Source organism: Phyllobates terribilis, unplaced genomic scaffold (assembly GCF_046119375.1).
Source record: "Phyllobates terribilis strain yellow unplaced genomic scaffold, ASM4611937v1 Scaffold_60__1_contigs__length_8166268, whole genome shotgun sequence".
Taxonomy (NCBI): domain Eukaryota; kingdom Metazoa; phylum Chordata; class Amphibia; order Anura; family Dendrobatidae; genus Phyllobates; species Phyllobates terribilis.
The window spans coordinates 5558417-5582428 of record NW_027362820.1 but is presented as its reverse complement, the minus strand read 5'-3'; the positions used below and the strand labels follow the sequence as shown (position 1 = coordinate 5582428).

General features: G+C 47.6%; 4 protein-coding genes across 5 annotated transcripts in view; 3 read left to right on the top strand and 1 right to left on the bottom strand.

Moving 5' to 3' along the window:
* LOC141192389 (uncharacterized) overlaps positions 1-24012 on the bottom strand; it is a 208977-nt gene that overhangs the window by 107240 nt on the left and 77725 nt on the right. The window lies entirely within an intron of this gene.
* The window catches only part of LOC141192333 (uncharacterized), a 48924-nt gene that overhangs the window by 11632 nt on the left and 13280 nt on the right, over positions 1-24012 (top strand). The window contains exons 5-9 of one of the 2 annotated variants that reach the window (XM_073661839.1): positions 6458-6598; positions 6728-6907; positions 19590-19713; positions 19797-19894; positions 20096-20186. In XM_073661839.1, the coding sequence (XP_073517940.1) occupies positions 6458-6598; positions 6728-6907; positions 19590-19713; positions 19797-19894; positions 20096-20186 (634 nt within the window). Of the gene's footprint in view, positions 1-6457; positions 6599-6727; positions 6908-19009; positions 19204-19326; positions 19507-19589; positions 19714-19796; positions 19895-20095; positions 20187-24012 lie in introns of those variants that run through there. The other variant, XM_073661841.1, reaches the window with a different exon arrangement.
* Positions 8107-9055, top strand: LOC141192339 (fucolectin-like). Its single transcript, XM_073661856.1, has one exon. It carries the CDS (start codon positions 8463-8465, stop codon positions 9000-9002), a length of 540 nt encoding a protein of 179 aa, XP_073517957.1. The 5' UTR covers positions 8107-8462; the 3' UTR covers positions 9003-9055.
* LOC141192353 (uncharacterized) lies at positions 9353-11292 on the top strand. The gene is made up of 2 exons (XM_073661870.1): positions 9353-9365; positions 9533-11292. The coding sequence occupies exons 1-2, from the start codon at positions 9353-9355 to the stop codon at positions 10738-10740; spliced, it is 1221 nt and encodes a 406-aa protein (XP_073517971.1). The 3' UTR covers positions 10741-11292.

The following is a 24012-nucleotide window of genomic DNA, read 5'->3' as shown; positions in this document are numbered from 1 at the left end:
CAGCTCACCATAAAAGCCAGTAAAGTAAATAATATAATTAAGTGGAGGAGGCTCTCTTTCTTTCTTTGAGCACCTCAAAGAAAATCTCTCTGTTTCCAATTGAAAGAAAGAAGGAGGCGACGTAACTTAGCTCCGCTCCGTCCGCCTCGTACACGCGCAGATCCGCTCCGTCCGCCTCGTACACGCGCGGCTCGGCTCCGTCCGCCTCGTACACGCGCGGCTCGGCTCCGTCCGCCTCGTACACGCGCGGCTCGGCTCCGTCCGCCTCGTACACGCGCGGCTCGGCTCCGTCCGCCTCGTACACGCGCGGCTCGGCTCCGTCCGCCTCGTACACGCGCGGCTCGGCTCCGTCCGCCTCGTACACGCGCGGCTCGGCTCCGTCCGCCTCGTACACGCGCGGCTCGGCTCCGTCCGCCTCGTACACGCGCGGCTCGGCTCCGTCCGCCTCGTACACGCGCGGCTCGGCTCCGTCCGCCTCGTACACGCGCGGCTCGGCTCCGCACGCCTCGTACACGCGCGGCTGCGCTCCGCACGCCTCGTACACGCGCGGCTGCGCTCCGCACGCCTCGTACACGCGCGGCTGCGCTCCGCACGCCTCGTACACGCGCGGCTGCGCTCCGCACGCCTCGTACACGCGCGGCTGCGCTCCGCACGCCTCGTACACGCGCGGCTGCGCTCCGCACGCCTCGTACACGCGCGGCTGCGCTCCGCACGCCTCGTACACGCGCGGCTGCGCTCCGCACGCCTCGTACACGCGCGGCTGCGCTCCGCACGCCTCGTACACGCGCGGCTGCGCTCCGCACGCCTCGTACACGCGCGGCTGCGCTCCGCACGCCTCGTACACGCGCGGCTGCGCTCCGCACGCCTCGTACACGCGCGGCTGCGCTCCGCACGCCTCGTACACGCGCGGCTGCGCTCCGCACGCCTCGTACACGCGGCTCTGCTACATCCACACTGTAAACCCCTCCTGACCCCACACATAAACTTCAGCTCATCCAGCACCATGACAACCAGCACAGCAGAGTCCTGCATCCACTGAGGCCCCTGATCATGTGACCCCTGACTCCTCCCCTCCTGTGACCTCATCACAGCTCCTGTGCGCACAGAACAGCCATATATGTGGTGGCGGCTCTGCAGGTGGAGGTATGTGGTGGCGGCTCTGCAGTCAGGGCTGCCACCAGGAATTTCGGGGCCCCATACTGTCAAAATTTTCAGGCTCCCTTGAGACTCTGCCCAGGCTCCACCTCCATCCCTCGAACCTTCTACAGTCCCACCGCCTACTCTTGGAAAAACTCCACTTCTGCACCCCGTCCTCAACAGTCACACATTAACAGTTCCCAGTGATCACCAGATCACATAACGTGGGGGAAAAAGTATTTAGTCAGCCACCAATTGTGCAAGTTCTCCCACTTACAAAGATGAGGTCGACCTGTAATTGACATCATAGGTCGACCTCGACTATGAGAGACAAAATGAGAAAACAAATCCTGAAAGTCACATTGTCTGATTTGTAAAGAAATTTTTTTGCAAATTTTGGTGGAAAATAAGTATTTGGTCAATTACAAAAGTTCATCTCAATACTTTATTTATCCTTTGTTGGCAATGACAGAGGTGAAACGTTTTCTGTAAGTCTTGACAAGGTTGGCACACACTGTTGCTGGTATGTTGGGCCATTCCTCCATGCAGATCTCCTCTAGAGCAATGATGTTTTGGGGTCTGTCGCTGGGCAACACGGACTCTCAACTCCCTCCAAAGGTTTTCTACAGGGTTTAGATCTGGAGACTGGCTAGGCCACTCCAGGACCTTGAAATTCTTCTTACGAAGCCACTCCTTTGTTGCCCTGGCGGTGGGATCATTGTCATGCTGAAAGACCCAGCCACGTTTCATCTTCATTGCCCTTGCTGATGGAAGGAGGTTTGCACTCAAAATCTCACGATACATGGCCCCATCCATTCTTTCATGTACACGGCTCAGTCGTTCTGGTCCCTTGGCAGAGAAACAGCCCCAAAGCATGATGTTGCCACCCCCATGCTTCACAGTAGGTATGGTGTTCTTTGGATGCAACTCAGCATTCTTTCTCCTCCAAGCACGACGAGTTGTGTTTCTAACCAAACAGTTCAACTTTGGTTTCATCTGACCATATGACATTCTCCCAATACTCTTCTGGATCATCCAAATGCTCTCTAGCAAACTTCAGACGGGCCAGAACATGTAACGACTTAAGCAGGGGGAACCGTCTGACACTGCAGGATCTGAGTTCCTGGCGGCGTAGTGTGTTACTGATGGCAGCCTGTGTAACGTTGGTCGTAGCTCTCTGCAGGTTATTCACTAGGCCTCCCCCTGTGTGGTTCTGGGATTTTTGCTCACCGTTCTTGAGATCATTTTGATCCCACGAGGTGAGATCTTGTGTGGAGCCCCAGATCGTGGGAGATTATCAGTGGTTCTTGTATGTCTTCCATTTTCTAATTATTGCTCCCACAGTTGATTTCTTTACACCAAGCTGCTTTGATCTTCACCATAGTGGAGTTTGGAGTGTGACTGTTTGAGGTTGCGGACTGGTGTCTTTTATACTGATAACAAGTTCAAACAGGTGCCAGTACTACAGGTAATGAGTGGAGGACAGAGGAGCCTCTTAAAGAAGAAGTTACAGGTCTGTGAGAGACAGAAATCTTGCTTGTTTGTAATTGACCGAATACTTATTTTCCACCAAAATTTGAAAAAAAAAAATTCTTTCCAAATCAGAGAATGTGATTTTTAGGATTTGTTTTCTCAATTTGTCTCTCATAGTTGAGATCTAACTGTGATGTGAATTACAGGCCTCTCTCATATTTTTAAGTGGGAGAACTTGCACAATTGGTGGCTGACTAAATAGTCTTTTTTCCCCACTGTACATAGCCAGCAGCTTTTGTTTTGGCCAAAAGATTTTTAAAACCACCACCACGATAAGTTAGACTCTTCTGGCCGGGCCCTACTCTATTCTAACCTATTAAAATTTTCTTAAAGTACCCAATACTCTTTTTAGGTATATTTTTATTTATTTTTCTTTAAGGGAATGTGTCATACACATTTTTTAAAATGACCAATAATACCACATACAAGGATCAAATACCACCACACCATGACCGGACCACATATTACCACCACATAGTGACCGAATAATACCACATACAAGGAATACCGCTGCACCATGACCAGACCACATATTACCACCACATAGTGACCGAATAATACCACACAGAAGGGACAAAAAATGCCACACCATGACCAGACCACATGTTACCACCACATTGTCACCTTATTACAATACTGATCATTAATAAAAAACCATAATACTAATATTACCATAAGTGCCATTATACACCGGAGCTCTGTACATGGTATACAGTGTATAATGTAAGTGTACAGGTAATATAGTGATCATCAGTGACATTATACACTGGAGCTCTGTATATAGTGTCAGTGTACAGGTAATACAGTGATCACCAGTGACATTATACACAGGAGCCCTGTACATAGTATATAGTGTCATTGTACATGTAATACACTGACTCACCAGTGACGTCTCTAGTTGAAGTCCTTCATCTTCACTTTTCTCCTTCATCCAGCACAGACCACCATCACTTCTTCCAGCCAGGACTTGTCTTTGAATAAAATAACACAGTTATGTAGAGCATATTCCCCAACTTCTACATTACACAGCTGAATACAGATGTGCACCCACCATTAATATATAATTAGTCATTATGCAACCCACCATTCCAAATATAATTGTAATCCATCCCTGCGCCCCAAATAACTGTAAATAGCCACTTTCCCCACCTAATAAATATGTAAATTAATTAGAGCCTGTACTCTTTCCCAGAATTTATTACCAGTCACACTCCTGCATCCGCAATGCCCCCCACTCTGTACCTCCTGCTCCCCCGATTCATTATATTTACATGACCCTCTGCCCCAATTCATTATTTCCTGCTCTCCCCACCCCCACCCTCTATTCATCATTTACTCTCCCTCATCCCCCATTCACCATTTGCTTTCCCCACCCCACTCCCAATTCATCATGTGCTTTCCCCACTCCCACTTTTCAATCCACCATTTGCTCTCCCCACCCCTAATTCACCGTTCGCTCTTCCCACCCACCACTCCCAATCCACCATGCGCTCATCCTCCCCCCACTCTCAATCCTCCATGTGCAGCTCACCCCTCCACTCCCAATTCCCCATGTGCAGCTCACACCCCCCACTGCCAATTCCCCATGTGCAGTTCATTCTCCTCACCACTCCCAACATTCCCCCCACTTCCAACTCATCATTATGTGCAGCTCATCCACCCCCCACTGGCAATTCCCCATCACGTGCAGCTCATCCTCCCCCACTGCCAATTCCCCATCACGTGCAGCTCATCCTCCCCCTACTGCCAATTCCCCATGTGCAGTTCATCCTCCTCACCACACCCAACATTCCCCCCACTCCCAACTCATCATTATGTGCAGCTCATCCACCCCCCACTGGCAATTCCCCATCACGTGCAGCTCATCCTCCCCCACTGCCAATTCCCCATCACGTGCAGCTCATCCTCCCCCCACTGCTAATTCCCCATGTGCAGCTAATCCTCCCCCACTGCCAACTCCCCATGTGCAGCTCATCCTCCCCCACTGATAATTCCCCATGTGCAGCTCATCCTCCCCCACTGCCAATTTCCCATGTGCAGCTAATTCCCCATGTGCAGCTCATCCTCCCCCACTGCCAATTCCCCATATGCAGCTCATCCTCCTCCCACTCCAAATTCCCCATCATGTGCAGCTCATCCTCTCCCCACTCCCAATTCCCCATCACGTGCAGCTCATCCTCTCCCCACTGATAATTCCCCATGTGCAGCTCATCCTCCCCCACTGCCAATTCCCCATGTGCAGCTCATCCTCCTCCCACTCCAAATTCCACATCATGTGCAGCTCATACTCTCCCCACTCCCAATTCCCCATCACGTGCAGCTCATCATCCCCCACTGATAATTCCCGATGTGCAGCTCATCCTCCCCCACTGCCAATTCCCCATGTGCAGCTCATCCTCCTCCCACTCCAAATTCCACATCATGTGCAGCTCATCCTCTCCCCCCTCCCAATTTCCCATCACGTGCAGCTCATCCTTCCCCACTGCCAATTCCCCATGTGCAGTTCATCCTCCTCCCACTCCAAATTCCCCATGATGTGCAGCTCATCCTCCCCCAACTGCTAATTCCCATGTGCAGCTCATCCTCCCCCACTGTCAATTCCCCATGTGCAGCTCATCCTCCTCCCACTCCAAATTCCCCACCATGTGCAGCTCATCCTCCCTCCACTCCCAATTCCCCATCATGTGCAGCTCATCCTCCCCCCACTCCATTTAATTTTTTTAAAAAAAATTAAATTGTCATACTTACCCCACATACGATCCCTGCAGCATCCTGGCGCTCCTGTTGCGATGAGGAGGTGCACGCCGCCACCGGGTGCTCCTGACTCCTGAAGTATGAAGGAGCTGCTGCAGCGGCGCAGCTTCAGTAAGGAACTCGGTGCCAATATGTGCGCCATCTAAGGCGGTGTGCGCCCCAGTGCTCGGCACTTTATTGCAGCATGGAGTGCCGTGCATGGAGCGCCGTGAGCAGACGCACAAGAGGGGGGCCCTGACTAGACCCGGCCCCTCTCTGTACTGCTGCTCACGGGGCCCCAAACAGCAGTAAGGGCAGTGATGCCCTGATGGCGGCCCTGTCTGCAGGTGGAGGTATGTGGAGATTCCCCATTATTGTCTCTCAGAATTTGCCGTTATTCACACTATGCGTCTATTTTGTGTCTGTTTTTTTTGCATGGTGAAATAAATCATCCCTCTGATTGACCGCTGGCTGCTCGCAGGGAGGCAGCAGGGAGGCAGCTGACAATCAGTGTGATGTCGTCAGTCACGTCCCATCAAGAAAGCAGAGCCAAAGAGAAGCCGCTGCTCCGTCTACGTGACTCATTAGAAGCCGCAGAGTCACTGGCAGGAGCAGTCCGTGACCGCTCTGTTCCCGCAGACATTGAGGCAGGGCAGGCAGGCAGTTAGGAACTATCTGCCTTTTACTTCTTCTGCCCATAGTTATAAAAATAATATAGTCCTGGATAAACTCTTTAACACACAGCTATCATCCGTGGACAGGCTGTTCTTTTTCGTGGACCTATTCACTTGAATAAGCAAGTTTAGGGCAGGACAAGAAAATATCCCTAAATAATCTACTATGTCCGTGTTCACACCACGAGTGCAGCGTTCAGGCCAAACCTCCTCCGGTCCTCAAAGCGAAGCTCATTAACGGCCGCCATAAAAATCCACTTCTTCTTCCGGCATCATCCAGGATCAGATCCACAGATTACTGCTTTATACCGGAATCAGTGATTGTATTATTACATAGAATTATTGATGACGTTACATCTTCTCATCTTCTTCTCATTCAGGTCTCTACAATATCGGATCCTCTCAGTGAAGATCTTCTATATAAGAGAAGTTTCCTGTCAAAGGTTGATATGGACAGAGACAAGATGGCGGAGAGGATATTCCACCTCACCCTAGAGATCCTCTTCCGGCTTACTGGAGAGGTGAGAGATTCTGATGACGTCACATTACATCATTCTTATCTATGGGAATAACAGATGGACAGAACTGGAGAGGTGAGGACTCTGGAAATGTCTGGAGGGAGATTTATTAATGTGTCTCTCCATAACCAGGATTACATAGTAGTGAAGAAGACCTCTAGTGAGCGGTGTCAGAACCCTGTGTCTGAGGGATGGGGAAGACCCCTGAGCCCAATCACGGGGCCTCCACCTCACCCCCTGATACATGAGGACATCAAAGACCAGAAGATCCTAGAACTCACCTACAAGATGATTGAGCTGCTGACTGGAGAGGTGACACTGCTGGGAATGCTGGGACATTATACAGTAACGCTATGGAGGGATCGGGGGGATGACGGTATCATTGTATGTGTCAGGTACCTATAAGATGTCAGGATGTCGCTGTCTATTTCTCCATGGAGGAGTGGGAATATTTAGAAGAACACAAAGATCTGTACAAGGACTTCATGATGGAGGTTCCCCAGTCCCTCACATCACCAGGTAATAGGACTAATTACACACGGCCTATAATTATCTGTATGTAAAGAATGAATTCAGTCCCTGTATGTGTTTCCTCCAGATCTATCCAGTAAGAGGACAACACCAGAGAGATGTCCCCGTCCTCTTCTTCCACAGGACTGTAAACAAGAAGACCCCAATGTTCCTCAGGATCATCAGGTAGATGGAGAGAAGGTGTCATGAGATCTCCCCTATGATGTGTAGACAGCTGTGAGGGTCTTGTGCTCAGTCTTGTTTTATCCACCAGTATTATATGTTTTATACTTGTGTAATGAGAGCGGTGGAGATGGCAGGATTAGAGCTGATCATAGATGGGACTTCTCCATCTGTCTGTGACTTTTACAATATTTGTTTCAGGGTGAAGATCTGACCCATATTAATACTACAGAGACATATGTGAGGGGTGATGAGCGGTGTAAAGAGGAGATTCCTACATATGACTACCCAGGTGAGTAGTAACCACTAAATACAGAGAAGTCACAGATCCTGTGGTCATTATATTATGAGTTTGATCACACAAGTAATTGACGTGCATTTTACTTGCAGATAGATTTGATGCATAACAAAAAAAGCTTTTTTTTGCACCTTTTTTGATTAACGCATTTTGGCAGCAAAGTTTCATTGGTTAAATGGGATTTTATTTGCTGCAGAAAGGCGCCATGTCTCCAATTGTAATGTAGTTGTGAGTTGCCAGATTACAGCTGAATGTCAAGAAGAGAGCCGGGCCACACACAGAAGTCAGGCAGGTGAACATCTAAGCTGGAGAAGCCAAGGTCAATATCTAGCAGCAGTACACGTCCCGGAAGGACAGTCAAGTGAGAAGCCAAACCATTCTGCGGTCAACAAGAAGTATGTAGGCAGATCAGAAAAGGGTTTAGAAGTAGGGTCAGGTAATAATCTGGTCAAGGTCCAGTTTTGATTCTCCATTGAACATTTCACTAGAAAAGATCAGTGACAATACACACAAAGGAAATAAACGTGTCTATAACAAAACAGGTGTAATTGCAATAATGTTCTAGGAGAAATACTTCATTTTCTGGAACAATTTTAAGGGCGTCAACTATTTCAACCATGACTGTGTACAGAGAAATGTGAGACAATATAGAGATTAAAAATACAATTTATTAGATCGCAGTTGAAAACACATAAAAATACAAAAAGCCATTTAAGAGGGATAAACGTAATCACAAAAAACAATGGAATGAGGCATCTGGATGAGTCCTGGATAAGTCCTAAGCATACAGCCTTGAAGGGGTATTCTCACCTCCAAAATCCTATCCCAAAATATAGTAGGTAGGATAATAATAATAGAAAATGCCTCCAATTAGAAATGTACTCCGAGTGTCCTGGGATCACCACGCTGACGTACCGACCCCCATCTTCTCTGATTCTACTGGGATCTGTGGTTCTGGCTCTGGGATGCGCTCCGGCACCTGTAGCCACAAACATAGCAAGGACCAGAGTGGCCTCCCAGGTGTCGGACTATCCGTATGCCACCAGGAGCATATTGGCTAAGAACGCCATCGATGGGAACAAAGACACCGACTTCAGTAGTGGCTTCTGCACCCACACCAACCTGGAGAAGGATCCCTGGTGGAAGCTGGACCTGGGCCAGAGCTACAAGATATCCAGCATCGCCATAACTAACAGGATGGACTGTGGTCTGGAGCGACTGATGGGGGCCGAGGTCCGAATCGGGAACTCCCCTGACAATAACATTCCAGTGTGCGGCACAGTCACAAATGTGGTCTCTGCCACCATGTCCTTTTGCTGTAAGGGGATGGAGGGTCGCTACGTCAGCGTGGTGATCCCAGGACACTCGGAGTACCTGTCGATGTGTGAGGTCGAGGTTTATTCAGACTCCAATTAGAAATGTGGTATAGTTCTCCTGATTCTTTGTCACTTATCCCATGTGCAGAGCATTGCAGTAGCTTAGGTATCCATAGTTATGACCACTAGCAACTAACTTGCAATGCCCTGAACATGGGGTAAGCGACATAGCGAATCAAAAGAACTATACTACATTTGTAATTGGAGATATTTGCTAATCTTATTTTTATTATACCTACTACATATTGGTATAGTTTCTCAGAGATGGGAATACCCCATCTTCATTGTTTTTATGGCGTGTATTTTTCTCTGTTGCTTTAGATTGTAATGTAATAAAGCTTATTTTTAATCCTCCCTTTATTGCCTCAAAAGTTTCTGCGTATATGTATTATGTTCGTCGATGGTACGTTAGGGGTTCAGTACCATGGGATTTGTGCACAGGTGGCTCACCACTGTCTTAGGTCATAGTTTCATTATACTTTGATTTGTATAGAATTATGTATAGAGAAATGTTATAAAATATAAGGCATTGATATTAAAAAATAATAAAATCAGATTTATTCTTGGCAGATGACTGTGGTGTCAAACCAGATACCTATGAAAAGCGTGCCATTATTCCAGCTATACCTCCAGCCCTTCAGAGCAGAAATCAATCATCTGAGCCTTTTCAATCTGTCATCTACTTGGATTCATCACAGACTGTTAAGCAAAATGAAAGCCAGAGAAGGGATGTCGAACATCAAATAATTCCCACAGGGAAGAAACCATTTTCCTGTTCAGAATGTGGGAAATGTTTTAAAACTAAATATAAATTGCTTTCACATCAGAGAAGTCACACAGGAGAAAAGCCGTTTTCATGTTCAGAATGTGGGAAATGTTTCAGCGATAAGTCATATTTGCTTAAACATTACAGAAGTCATACAGGAGAGAAGCCATATTCATGTTCAGAATGTGGGAAATGTTTTATCCAGAAACGAGATCTTCATAAACATCAAACATTTCACACAGGAGAGAAGCCATATTCATGTTCAGAATGTGGGAAATGTTTTATCCAGAAACCAGATCTTCATAAACATCAAAGAATTCACACTGGAGAAAAGCCATATTTATGTCAAGAATGTGGGGAATGTTTTGAACATAAATCTAAATTGCTTATGCATCAAAGAAGTCACACAGGAGAAAAGCCATTTTCATGTTCAGAATGTGCGAAATGTTTCAGCAATAAGTCAGATTTGCTTAAACATTACAGAAGTCATACAGGAGAGAAGCCATATTCATGTTCAGAATGTGGGAAATGTTTTCTCCAGAAATCAGATCTTCATAAACATCAAAGAATTCACACAGGAGAGAAGCCATATTCATGTTCAGAATGTGGGAAATGTTTTATCCGGAAACCAGATCTTCAAAGACATCAAAGAATTCACACTGGAGAAAAGCCATATTTATGTCCAGAATGTGGTAAATGTTTTATCCAGAAACCAGATCTTCAAAAACATCAAAGAATTCACACTGGAGAAAAGCCATATTTATGTCCAGAATGTGGGAAATGTTTTACCCAGAAACCAGATCTTCATAAACATTACAGAAGTCATACAGGAGAGAAGCCATATTCATGTTCAGAATGTGGGAAATGTTTTATCCGGAAACCAGATCTTCAAAAACATCAAAGAATTAACACTGGAGAAAAGTCATATTCATGTCCAGAATGTGGGAAATGTTTCACCCAGGGTTCATGTTTAATACAGCATATACAGTTACACAAAATAAAAAGGGATTAATAGAAGGACTTACTAGGCCGATCGCAGAGACCATTCAGTTTAGCTGGAGGGAAGCACTCAAACGAACCGTTATGGAACAGGACCCCCGCTTACACAAATATGTATAACCCGGCATGAGTATAGATCAATATTCGGCCTGATCTTTTATGCCGACGGGGGCGCTGCCCACACACTCCCCTGTGATGACCTCACGTGGGCTGGTCTCCGCCCTTCTTGGTTTTATTCAATCTCTAATTTTCTGCGATAACTCCTCACTGGTTGATCGCAGAAGTTAGCAAGTGATGCCATCTTTTTTATTGCAAATTTACCTGTGATGGATCAACCCCGTACTCCAAGATTTTTCCACATGGGGGTTGTCGTAGCACCTATGCAGCTAATGGGACATAATGTTACAAAGTGGGGTGAATATTGTGGATCACATATTGTTGGACATTTTGTGATGTGACCAAAGCACTCCTGGCCCCCACCTTCCTGTGCTCACTTAGCAGGGGCAAACAGACAATGTGCTGATTAATGGGTTGTTGCCTAAGGGCCCCGTCACACTAAGCGATGCAGCAGCGATCCCGACAACGATACGACCTGTCAGGGATCGTTGCTGCATCGCTAATACATCGCTGGTGAGCTGTCAAACAGGCAGGCTCACCAGCGATCAGGGGAGCAGCGATATCGTGGAAAGAATCGTTCCACGATGTCCTGCTCCCGTTACCAGCCTGCTGCAAGCAGGAGCAGGCTGGTAACTATGGTAAACATCGGGTTACTAAGTGCGCGTGTGCCCCTAGTAACCCGCTGTTTACCATGGATACCACTCTGCTACGGTGCGCGGGAGCCTCCGCGCACCGTAGCAGAGTGGTATCCATGGTAAACAGCGGGTTACTAAGTGCGCGCGTGCCCCTAGTAACCCGATGTTTACCATAGTTACCAGCCAGATCGTTGGTCCCGCTGGTCACACACAGCGATGTGTGCTGGCCAGCGGGAGGCCAACGACCAAAAAATGGTCCAGGACACTTTGCAACGATCAGCGACCTCACAGCAGGGGCCTGATCGTTGCAAAGTGTCACACACAGCGACATCGCTGGTGAGGTCGCTGGTGAGTCACCAAAACCGTGACTCAGCAGCGATATCGCTAGCGATATCGCTATGTGAGACGGGGGCTTCACTGCTGTCTGGGAGCCTACTGTGGGTATTATCTGGTGAGAACAATGGGTGCTAAAAATAGCCTGTGTGATTCTCTTTAAAACCTGCTTGTAAGAATAAAAGTTTTAGTCCATCTTGGAGACACACTGCGATAGTCATATTTTATATATCCCAGTGTAAGAAAAGCTTTTCCATGTCAGGGGCAGGCAGAAGAAGATTGGACATCTGCGGATGGGGTAACTAGCTCCCGTCACACTACCTTTACTTAGAGACCACACATTACATGACTGCTGTCCGTTATTTTCATTTTCAGAAAGGCTCTAACTTGCTTCTTTAAGAGTGGTCTTGGCCAGTTTTGGATTGCATCTACTTTACTGATCTGGGGTTTGATCTCGCCTCTACCTACTACATATCCTAGTTATTCGGCCTCTTTATTTCCCATGGCAAAATGTTTTCAGATTTATAGAAAACCCTGCCTTCCTGAGAGGATCAAACACCGACTGGACCTTTTGCAGGTGACATCTCCAATCTGGGCTGAAGATTACAATATATAAAGTATGATGCAGTGTAATTCTTATGGATTGCGAGGATCCAGTCCATGGCACTCTGGAAGGTGGCCAGGGCTCCCTTTTGACAAAACAGCATCCGGACATATTGGAAACATCCGTTGGGCATAGAGAAGGCAGTCTTCTCCTTGGCTTCTTGTGACATGGGGATTTGCCAATATTTCTTAGTTAAATCCAAGGTGGTTATGTGGCGCCCCTGAGAGTTCAGTCGCGACAGGGGTACTGCACTTCATGGAACGAGGTGTGGTATCTCCTCTCCGAGGTAAGGATGGAGCACCACACAGGGCCCCACCACACATCCAACACTACACACTCCCATTCTGAAGGGGGTTTAGAGCACAATGTGCTACCCCAGTCCTGAATGGAGGAGTAAGGGGGGGACCAAAAGTAGGGGGAACCTTGTAGTGAGTAGGGTGGAGGAAGCACTTTACGGTTACACTAATACATCCATATAAATATGGATGCCATCTTTAATACCGGGTTTTTTGTCGCAGTTCCCTGGAGGTGACAGTTAGTACAAGCTGCATCTGCCTCAGGAGGCTGTGATTCCCGGTCTCAGGCCTTGAGATTGGGGGCTGGGGCAGAGTTGAGTTACAGCTGGCTGTGTCCTATGTCTTAGTCCACACCAGAAGGCCTAGGAGGGGAGCAGAGGAGAAGAGCTCCACAGGCGAAAGGATCTCAGGGGATGTGGACGGAGCAGAGTCGCCACCTGCTACCCTTATTCTGGCCCCGCCAGAGAGACTCCTGCCGCAAGAGGGGGTACCGGTCCCCGATTATCTGACTTTGTACTCCAGGTCTCTGTCAGAAAAGTCCGGAGGCTGAAGTGGTTCCCAGGGGGAATATGGATGGAGCGGAGTCGCCACCTGTATCCCCTTAATCTGCGTCTATCCAGAGGGACCCCAGCCTTACGCCACGTTTACACACCAGTCACCAATAAGGGACCTAGGCGGTCCGGGGGCTACAAGCCACCTTCAGCGGACATTGCGGTACCCGTACGGGACTTAGTAGGGGCACGAGGCGGTTCTAGTACAGCAAGTGAGAGGAACACACTGGTGGAGGGGTTTTGTCTGGTGCATCCGAGCTACCCGGAGTGAGCTGAACCCCATCCTGGTGGCCGCAGCGCGCCGTGAGGAACAAAGAGAAGCTTTGTGGCTGAAAACAAGTCTACCGTGAGTAAAACCTGGATGACTTCATACACCGCCTCTTCTCTCTCATTTCTGCGCGGCACCGCACCCACCATTCCTCTGCACTGCACTTCTTCTACTCTGCCCTGAGGCCTGGCTCCACCTGCGGGGAGCTATTCCATCCCAAGCTGCTAGAACACCGGCCTCAGAGGACTGGCGCAGCGCTGGTGGTCCTCAGCAGAAACCACAGGTGGCGTAGCCGACAAATAACCACTCATCCACTACCCCATATTTTTAATGTGTGCGCCCTGGCCACGGACTGGGCCAAGGCCATCACTGCATCCCCCTCTACCACCGGCCCGCAGTCCGAGTACACCTTTCCCACGGAGGGCTAACGCTACCTGAGTAGTAGTGGGTCACAAAGTTATATACTTTGCCAGCCCACGTCTCGCGATCAGGTCATCTACACACGGCATCTGATATGCGTTGAACTTGGACTTCATTCAGCTTCCTATAATCGTTACAGAACCTCCATTCGCCATCAGGTTTTGGAACCAGGACAATAGGGCTACACCACCCTCTCTGATTCCTCAAATACTCAGAGATTCCTTGGAGAATAGCTCTCGCCAGGCCTCAGGAATTAGATAGGGCTTCAAGTTCACCCGCACATGGGATTCCATCAGAACCTCATGTTCTATGACCTTTGTACAAAATAGCAAATCTAAGAACAGGTCCCTGTTCTGCTGCAACAACTCCCGCACTGCTATTTTTGAGCCTTCAACTGCATCTTTGCTATTATGACTCTTTCAACATCTGCTTCAGGCTTGTCCAGAAAACACGAAGTTTCAACTGGCTCCCTATCTTGCCACATATGTACACTTGGTACAGTTTTAGTCTTCTAGGTTATTATTATTAATTAATATAGCGCCATTAATTCCATGGCGCTTTACATGTGAAAAAGGGGTATACATAGCAGACAAGAAGTACAATAGTTTAAACAAAAACAAGTCACCGACTGGCACAGGAGGCGAGAGGACCCTGCCCGTGAGGGCTCACAGTGTAGAAGGGGGGTGAGGATACCGTAGGTGAGGGTACAGCTGGTCATGCAGTGAGGGTTACTGCAGTTTGTAGGCTTATCGGAAGAGGTCGGTCTTCAGGTTCCTTTTGAAGGTTTCCACAGTAGGCGAGAGTCTGACGTGTTGGAGTAGAGAGTTCCAGAGTAGGGGGGATGCATGGGAGAAATCTTGTATGCAATTGTGGGAAGAGGAGAAAGGAGCAGAGTAGAGAAGGTGGTCCTGTGAGGATCGGAGGTTGCATGCAAGTAGGTACCGGGAGACTAGGTCATAGATATATGGAGGAGACAGGCTATGGATGGTTTTGTATGCCAAGGTTAGGGTATTGAACTTTAGTCTCTGGGCAATGGGGAGCCAGTGCAGGGATTGGCAGCGGGAAGAGACAGGAGAATATCGGGGGGACAGGTGCATTAGTTGGGCAGCAGAGTTTAGGATAGATTGCAGGGGTGCGAGAGTGTTAGAAGAGAGACCACAGAGCAGGAGGTTGCAGTAGTCGAGGAGAGAGATGATGAGGGCACGCACTAGTGTTTTTGCAGATTCATGGTTGAGGAATGTGCGGATCCGGGAAATATTTTTGAATTGGAGTCGGCATGAAGTGGAAAGGCCTTGGATATGAGGTGACATCCAGGCCACTAGAACTTCCGCACAACCACTTATCCACTTTTATCCACATCCAAATGGTCAAGACATGTAAATGGACCATGTCCATCATCCTTCGTCTACATGGTCAGGGTACCAACAATTGCTCCACTATTTCCTCTCTGACCTTAATAACGCTGTACAATATCTCCCCACTCAACATAAAATAGGGAAACCTGGTGTCAGCCCGTGGCTCTTGCGCTATACTGTTTAGGACAGCATCCTCGTGAAAGCAATTGACGTCAACTTTCTTTCCAGGGATCAGCTGGAGAGGAAATGTGTACCTCACTAGGGTCAACAAACTTTCTAAGACTAGCAGTCCAGTCACTTGCCGACAATTCCCCATTACAGGACAAGCTTGTGGCCCCTTATTGCGTGGAAAGATCGCACTGCAAACTGGATACACATAGTATGAACAGTGGCAACCCAGGCTACAGTCCATCTGCTTGGAAGTCAGGGGACAATGGGGTGCTATATGGCCTGGGCCGTGATATTTCCAGCATATATTGCCAGCTGGAACCTTTGGTATAACCTCCCCTGAGCCTTTTGATCTTGGACGACCCACCCCTTTTTGGGGGTCCCCAAGGAACCATCGACCACGTGATATCTTTCGAACAGTCTGACCAGGTCATCTGTATTCCGGGGATCCCCCTGGGCAACCCAAGTCTGTATTGGCCTCGGAAAGGAGTGCACAAACCGGTACATTACCACTCGCAATACCATCTGCACAGGGGTAGAGGTCTCTGCCTGCAACCATTTTTGAATGTGGTTCAGCAAATCAAACATTTGGTAGGGAGGGGGTTTGTCACAGTGATATGCCAAGCGGTGGACACGTTGTACCCTGACAGTCATTGTCACTCCTAAGCGCATCTTTTAAGGCTAAGTCAGAGTAGGCCTTCTGGAGCTCCCCCGTTAAGTATGGCATCAGCACATTGCCCTGGTGAGAGTTTCTCCCTCTCGTCGAATCTTTCAAAAATGGCCTCTGTGTCGTCACCCTTGGTCATTTTTTGCAGGGCTCTCCTTACTGCCTTCTGGATGGAGACATCATCAGCTGACCTTGGAGTCGAATCTACCACCATGCCACGAACCTCTGTTGCATAAGCAGCTTATTTGTCTTCTGTTGCGCCAGCTGTTGTCGGTACTGCTGCTACAGCTGGGCTTGTACCAGGTGTTTCACTAGGTTCTCCATGCTATCTGATGTTATTTGCTGGCTTATGGCCGCCTTCGTCCAGGGCATGCAGTACCTCTGTAGCAGTCACACGTGTTCCCTGGGAACTCTGCCCGTATTTCTAACACCCATTGTGGGAATGCTACTCACTTGGGTGCGTGGTGAGGTAACACGGGAACTGTTTCCATTTATATGTCCTTGCTGGGTTATTGGTTCTTCATAAACCACATCACAAGCAAAGGAAAATAAACGGCATTCAATGGAGGCAAAACAAAGTAAACAGTTCTAACAAGGGCACTTTAGAGACAGTCTAGGGGTCTCAAACACGCGGCCCGATGCGGCCCCTCCGGCTGCTTCTTGCGGCCCGCAGGCACATAGACCCCATAATGATCGCGGCTCTCTCCAGCAGCCGCCGATATCAGTGCTGTAGTACAGTGTATTGCGGCGCAGAGACCGTCTCTCTGCACAGCAATATCAGTGCCAGCCACCGGCCTGACCTCTGCGTCCCAGCGCGGCGGCGTATGACATCACTGCCATGTACAGATGTCAGCTGCTGGCCTCTGATAGGTTGGCGGCTGGCACTGGTATTGCTGTGCAGAGAGCCGGTCTCTGCGCGGCAATACACTGCAATACAGCGCTGATATCGGCGGCTGCTGGAGAAAGCCGCGATCGTTACGGGGTCTGTGCCTGCGGGCCACAGGTGCAGAAAGGACGCCGAGGGAACGGAGGACAGGTGAGAATATATATATATTTTTTTCTCTGTCATGTGAAATACAGCACAGGGGACCTGTGCTCAGTATATGGAGGGGGGCACCGTGTGCAGTATGGGGGGACGGGGACCCTGAGCGCAGTATGGGGGGACGAGGACCCTGAGCGCAGTATGGGGGGACGGGGACCATGAGCGCCTTATGTGGGGGGACCCTGAGTGCAGTATGGGGGGACGGGGACCATGAGCGCTCTATGGCGGGGGACGGGGACCCTGAGCGCAGTATGGGGGGGACTGGGATCCTGAGCGCTGTATGGGGTGGGCTGGGACCCTGAGCGCTGTATGGGGGGAGGGGGACCCTGAGTGCAATATGGGGGGACGGGGACCCTGTGCGCAGTATGGGGGGGGGGCGGCCCTGTGCACAGTATGGGGGGGACACCTGGATGGGGGACATGTCTGCAACATGGGGACCTGTATGGGGGACATGTCTGCAACATAAGGACCAGGATGGGGGACCATGTCTGTAATATGGGGGACCATGTCTGCAATATGGGGTACCTGGATGGGGGATCATGTCTGCAATATGGGGGGACCTGGATGGGGGACCATGTCTGCAATATGAAGGCCATGTCTGCGATATGGGGGACCTGGATGGGAGACCATGTCTGCAATATGGGGACCATGTCTGCAATATGAAGGCCATGTCTGCAATAAGGGGGACCTGGATGGGGGACCATGTCTGCAATATGGGGGACCATGTCGGCAATATGGGGGACCATGTCTGCAATATGGAGGACCTGGATGGAAGACCATGTCTGTTGGATGGGGGACCATGTCTGCAATATGAAGGCCACGTCTGCAATATGGGGGACCTGGATGGGGGACCATGTCTGCAATATGGGGGACCATGTCGGCAATATGGAGGACCTGGATGGGAGACCATGTCTGCTGGATGGGGACCTGGATGGGGGACCATGTCTGCAATATGGGGGACCTGGAGGGGAGACCATGTCTGCAATATGGCGGACCTGGAGGGGAGACCATGTCTGCAATATGGGGGACCTGGAGGGGAGACCATGTCTGCAAGATGAGGACCAGTTCAAAAGGTGTATAGAAAATAAAATGGTATCACTAAAAATGTCACTTTGTCATGCAAATAATGCGGCCCCCCAAATTAAATGTTTTTCCATGTGCGGCCCATATGCCCAGCTGAGTTTGAGACCCCTGGTCTAGGACAACCACCTCTGTGATATATACCTCCCATCAACTGTGTGTCCGAAAGCCACCTTACATCATCTTAGACCGAACAAGGAGTTAATGGCTGAAATACATACACACATGTATACAGCCATAGTGAGGTAAGTGAAGGTGCATAGAAACTGACAGCTTCATACACTCCCATCATCATTCATCTTAGTGACACAGAACTCGCTCTATTCAGATGGTGCAGATAGATAACTCGGGATACTCCTCTCCGTACACCTCGTACACACGCGGCTCCGCTCCGTACACCTCGTACACACGCGGCTCCGCTCTGTACACCTCGTACACACACGGCTCTGCTCCGTACACCTCGTACACACGCGGCTCCGCTCCGTACACCTCGTACACACGCGGCTCTGCTCCATACACCTCGTACACACGCGGCTCTGCTCCGTACACCTCGTACACACGCAGCTTTGCTCCGTACACCTCGTACACACGCGGCTCTGCTACATCCACACTGTAAACCCCTCCTGACCCCACACATAAACTTCAGCTCATCCAGCACCATGACAACCAGCACAGCAGAGTCCTGCATCCACTGAGGCCCCTGATCATGTGACCCCTGACTCCTCCCCTCCTGTGACCTCATCACAGCTCCTGTGCGCACCGAGCAGCCATCTTCCTTCCATTTAGGATCCTGTAGATTCAGTCGTTCTCATCATTATCTTCCATCTTCTAGAAAATTTACCTTAAACCTTAGTGGATGGAGAAGGAGAAGGAGAAGAAGAAGATGGCCGAGAGGATATTCCACCTCACCCTAGAGATCCTCTTCCGGCTTACTGGAGAGGTGAGAGATTCTGATGACGTCACATTACATCATTCTTATCTATGGGAATAACAGATGGACAGAACTGGAGAGGTGAGGACTCTGGAAATGTCTGTAGTGATTAATGTGTCTCTCCATAACCAGGATTACATAGTAGTGAAGAAGACCTCTAGTGAGCGCTGTCAGGTCCCTGTGTCTGAGGGATGGGGAAGACCCCTGAACCCAATCACAGAGCCTCCACCTCACCCCCTGATACATGAGGACATCAATGAGCAGAAGATCCCAGAACTCACCTACAAGATGATTGAGCTGCTGACTGGAGAGGTAACACTGCTGTGAATGCTGGGACATTATACAGTAACGCTATGAAGGGATCGGGGGGATGATGGTATCATTGTATGTGTCAGGTTCCTATAAGATGTCAGGATGTCGCTGTCTATTTCTCCATGGAGGAGTGGGAGTATTTAGAAGGACACAAAGATCTGTACAAGGACATCATGATGGAGGTTCCCCAGCCCCTCACATCACCAGGTAATAGACAGGACTAAATACACACGGCCTATAATTATCTGTATGTAAAGAATGAATTCAGTCCTTGTATGTGTTTCCTCCAGATCTATCCAGTAAGAGGACAACACCAGAGAGATGTCCCCGTCCTCTTCTTCCACAGGACTGTAAACAAGAAGACCCCAATGTTCCTCAGGATCATCAGGTAGATGGAGAGAAGGTGTCATGAGATCTCCCCTATGATGTGTAGACGGCTGTGAAGGTCTTGTGTTCAGTCTTGTTTTATCCACCAGTATTATATGTTTTATACTTGTGTAATGAGAACGGTGGAGATGGCAGGATTAGAGCTGATCATAGATGGGACTTCTCCATCATCTGTCTGTGACTTTTACAATATTTGTTTCAGGGTGAAGATCTGACCCATATTAATACTACAGAGACATATGTGAGGGGTGATGAGTGGTGTAAAGATGAGATTCCTACATATGACTACCCAGGTGAGTAGTAACCACTAAATGCAGAGAAGTCTCAGATTAAAAAAAAATGTATTACATGTAATAATCTGTGTCCTGTCCGGATTTGTAATCTCTCTATTAATTGTTTATTAACCCCTTACTGACAATGTCAGTAATAGTACGTCCCTGTGCCCTGGGCCTTTTGGCTAACACCCGGTAATATGTGCCAGGAGCGATCCCACAGTGGCACATTAATCCCCAAAATGCTGCGATCGAAGTCGATTGCAGCATTCCGGGAGCAAGGGGACGTAACCCCTCTTACCTTGTATCCGGGATCCCGCGCTGTGTCTGCTGGGTCTGGTAGTTGCCATGATGACCTGATGTCGTCATGACGACATCCGGGTCACCAGGCATCAGCAAGTTAGTTAGATCGTTCTCAGTGCACGTTCTAACTAACTTGTGCCAGTGCAGGACTGACAGCCTGCATAGCACAGAGATGCTCCTGCATCTCTATGCTATGCAAGTGATCAGGCTGCAAAAAGTGAAAGTCCCATAGTGGGACAAAGGGTAAAAGTAATTAAAAAAGTGCCAGAAAGTGGGGAAAAATAAAATTAAAAATTGTAAAAATATATAAAAAAAAAATAAAAATAATGAAAAAATAAAAATATACTGCACTCATAAATAAATATTATTATAAAAAAACCACCACATTAAAAGTACACACATTTGGTATCGCCACATCCGGAACGACCTGACCTATAAAACGGTCCCACTAGTTAACCCTTATAGTGAACACGGTAAAAAAATAAAAAACGAAGAAAAAAATGATGCTTCATCATCATACCGCCAAACAAAAAATGAAATAAAACGCGATAAAAAAGACGAATGTTATTAAAAATAGTACCGCTGAAAACGTCATCTTGTCCTGCAAAAAACAAGCCGCCATACAGCTCCATCAGCCGAAAAATAAAAGTTATAGCCCTCAGAATAAAGCGATACAAAAAATATTTTTTTCTATAAAATAGTTTTTATTGTATAAAAGCCCCAAACCATAAAAAACAATATAAATGTGGTACCGCTGTAAACGTACTAACCCGAAGAATAAATTTTACCACACGCGGAATGGCATAAAAAAAACAAAAAAACAAAAAGCAATTCCTGAATTGTTGGTTTTTGTTTATTCTGCCTCCCAAAAATCAGAATAGAAAGTGATCAGAAAATGTCATGTGCCCGAAAACGGAACCAAGAAAAGCGTCAACTTGTGCCGCAAAAAAACAAGCCCTTACATGACTCTTCAGCCGAAATATGGAAAAAATATTTTTCTGCCCTTTAGGGTGTGACAGCTGCCAAATATAGAAACTCGATATGAATCTGGTATCGCTGTAATCGCACCGACCTGAAGAATAAAGTTGTCTAATCACTTATACCGCACGAGGAACGGTGAAAAAAATAAACTCTAGAGTTAGGGTTGTGCTAGGGTTAAGGTTGTGCTAGGTTTAGGGTTGTACTAGGTTTAGGGTTGTGCTAGGGTTAGGGTTGTGCTAGGGTTAGGGTTGTGCTAGGGTTAGGGTTGTGCTAGGGTTAAGGTTGTGCTAGGGTTAGGGTTGTGCTAGGGTTAGGGTTGTGCTAGGGTTAGGGTTGGGTTAGGGTTGTGCTAGGGTTAGGTTTGTGTTATGGTTAGGGTTGTGCTTGGACTGTGCTAGGCTTAGGGTTAGGGTTGTGTTAGGGTTGGGTAGGGTTGTGTTGGGGTTATGATTTTTTTAAAAATAAAGAAAAAAATGATGACTAGTGTTGAGCACAAGTGCTCGCTACTTGAGTTTTCATCGGGTGCTCGAGTATACACCGAGTAAAGCGGGTGCTCTGGTGACATGCTCGAGTTTCTGCCCCATATGCTTCGCGGCCAAAAAAAACTTGCGGGGATTGCCTGCCATGCACGAGCGATCCCCACATGTTTTTTTGGGTGTCTTAACAACAACCGTGAAACATGCGGGGCCTTGCACATGTTACTCGAGCACCCGCGATACATGGTGCATACCCGAGTACCCGATGCAAACTCAAGTAGCGAGCACTTGCACTCAAGACTAATGACAACTTATTCAATATGATGACCTAATGTTATCAAATTCTGTGTCGTACGTCTGGGCTCAAAATGTTCACCATACCCCTTGATAAAATCCTTAAGAGGTCTAGTTTTCAAAATGGGGTCACTTGGGGGGTTTCCACTATATAGGCGCATCAGGGGTTCCCCAAACACTACATGGCGTCCCCTCTTGATTCTAGCCAATTTTGAGTTCAAAAAGTCACACAGTGCTCCTCTCCTTCTGAACCATGCCGTGCGCCCAGTGTACTTTCCCCATATATGTGGTATCTGCGTACTCAGAAGAAATTGCATAACAGTTTTGGGGGTCAATTTTCTCCTCTTACCCCTGTGAAAATAAAAAAATTGGGGCTAAAAGATAATTTTTGCGGAAAAAGTTATTTTTTTTTTTATTTTCATGGCTCTACGTTATAAACTTCTGTGAAGCACCTGGGGGTTCAGAGTGCTCAGCACACATCTAGAGAGGTTCCTTGAGGGGTCTAGTTTCGAAAATAGGGTCCGTTGTGGGCAGTTTCCACTGTTTCGGCACTTCAGGGACTCTCCAAACGCGACATGGCATCTGATAATTATTTAAGCAAATTTTACATTCAAGAAGTCAAATGGCGCATCTTCCCTTCTTAAAACTGCAGTGCGCCCAAACAGTGGATTTCCCCCACATATGTGGTATCGGCGTGCTCAGGAAAAATTGCACAACAAATTTTGCGGTCAATTTTTTCCAGTCAACCCTTGCGAAAATAAATAAATTTGGGTCTAAATTAACATTTTTGTGTAAAAAAAGTTAAATGTTCATTGTTTTCTTCCACATTCCAAAAATTCCTGTGAAGCACCTGAAGGGTTAATAAACTTTTTGAATGTGGTTTTGAGCACCTTGAGGGGAACAGTTTTTAGAATGGTGTCACTTTTAGGTATTTTCTGTCATAAAGACCCCTCAAAATCACTTCAAATGTGATGTGGTCCCTAAAAAAAAAATGGTTTTGTAAATTTTGTTGGAAAAATGAGAAATCGCTGGTCAACTATTAACCCTTATAACTTCCTAACAAAAAAAAAAATTTGGTTCCAAAATTGTGCTGATGTAAAGTAGACATGTGGTAAATATTATTTATTAACTATTTTGTGTAAAATATTTCTCTGATTTAAGGGCATGAAAATTCAAATTTAGAAAATTGCGAAATTTTCAAAATTTTCTGACAAATTTTCAGATTTTTTTTTCACAAATAAACGCAAGTGATATCGAATAAATGTTGCCACTATCATGAAGTACAATATGTCATGAAAAAACAGTCTTGGTATCAGTGGGATTCGCTGAAGAGTCCCAGAGTTATTACCTCATAAAGTGACACTGGGTCAGAACTGTAAAAATTTGCCTGTCATTAACGTGCAAACAGCCTTCGGGGGTAAAGGGGTTAAAGAATACTGCCACTTAAATGACTTTTATGTTACACCGACATGGATACTATTCTTGTGGCAAGTGCTGCAGGTCAAAAATATCTGGAATGAGTTGGTCAACTTAAAGCGCACCTGTCAGCAGGATTGTGCTCAGTAAAATACATACACTGTCTGGTGGGTGACATTACACTGGTTAATACGATACCTTGGTTGATGAAATCTTGTGGTTCTTGTGTAATCTTTACTTTCAGTTTGGAGATAATGATATGCTTCGGGGCGGCCTGTAAGAGGCGCTCTATCTGGTGCGCTGCTTACATATTCATCTGTATGCTCTTATGGCAGCTCACTGTGCCTTCACTGACCTGCCTCCTATTTTACCTAGGC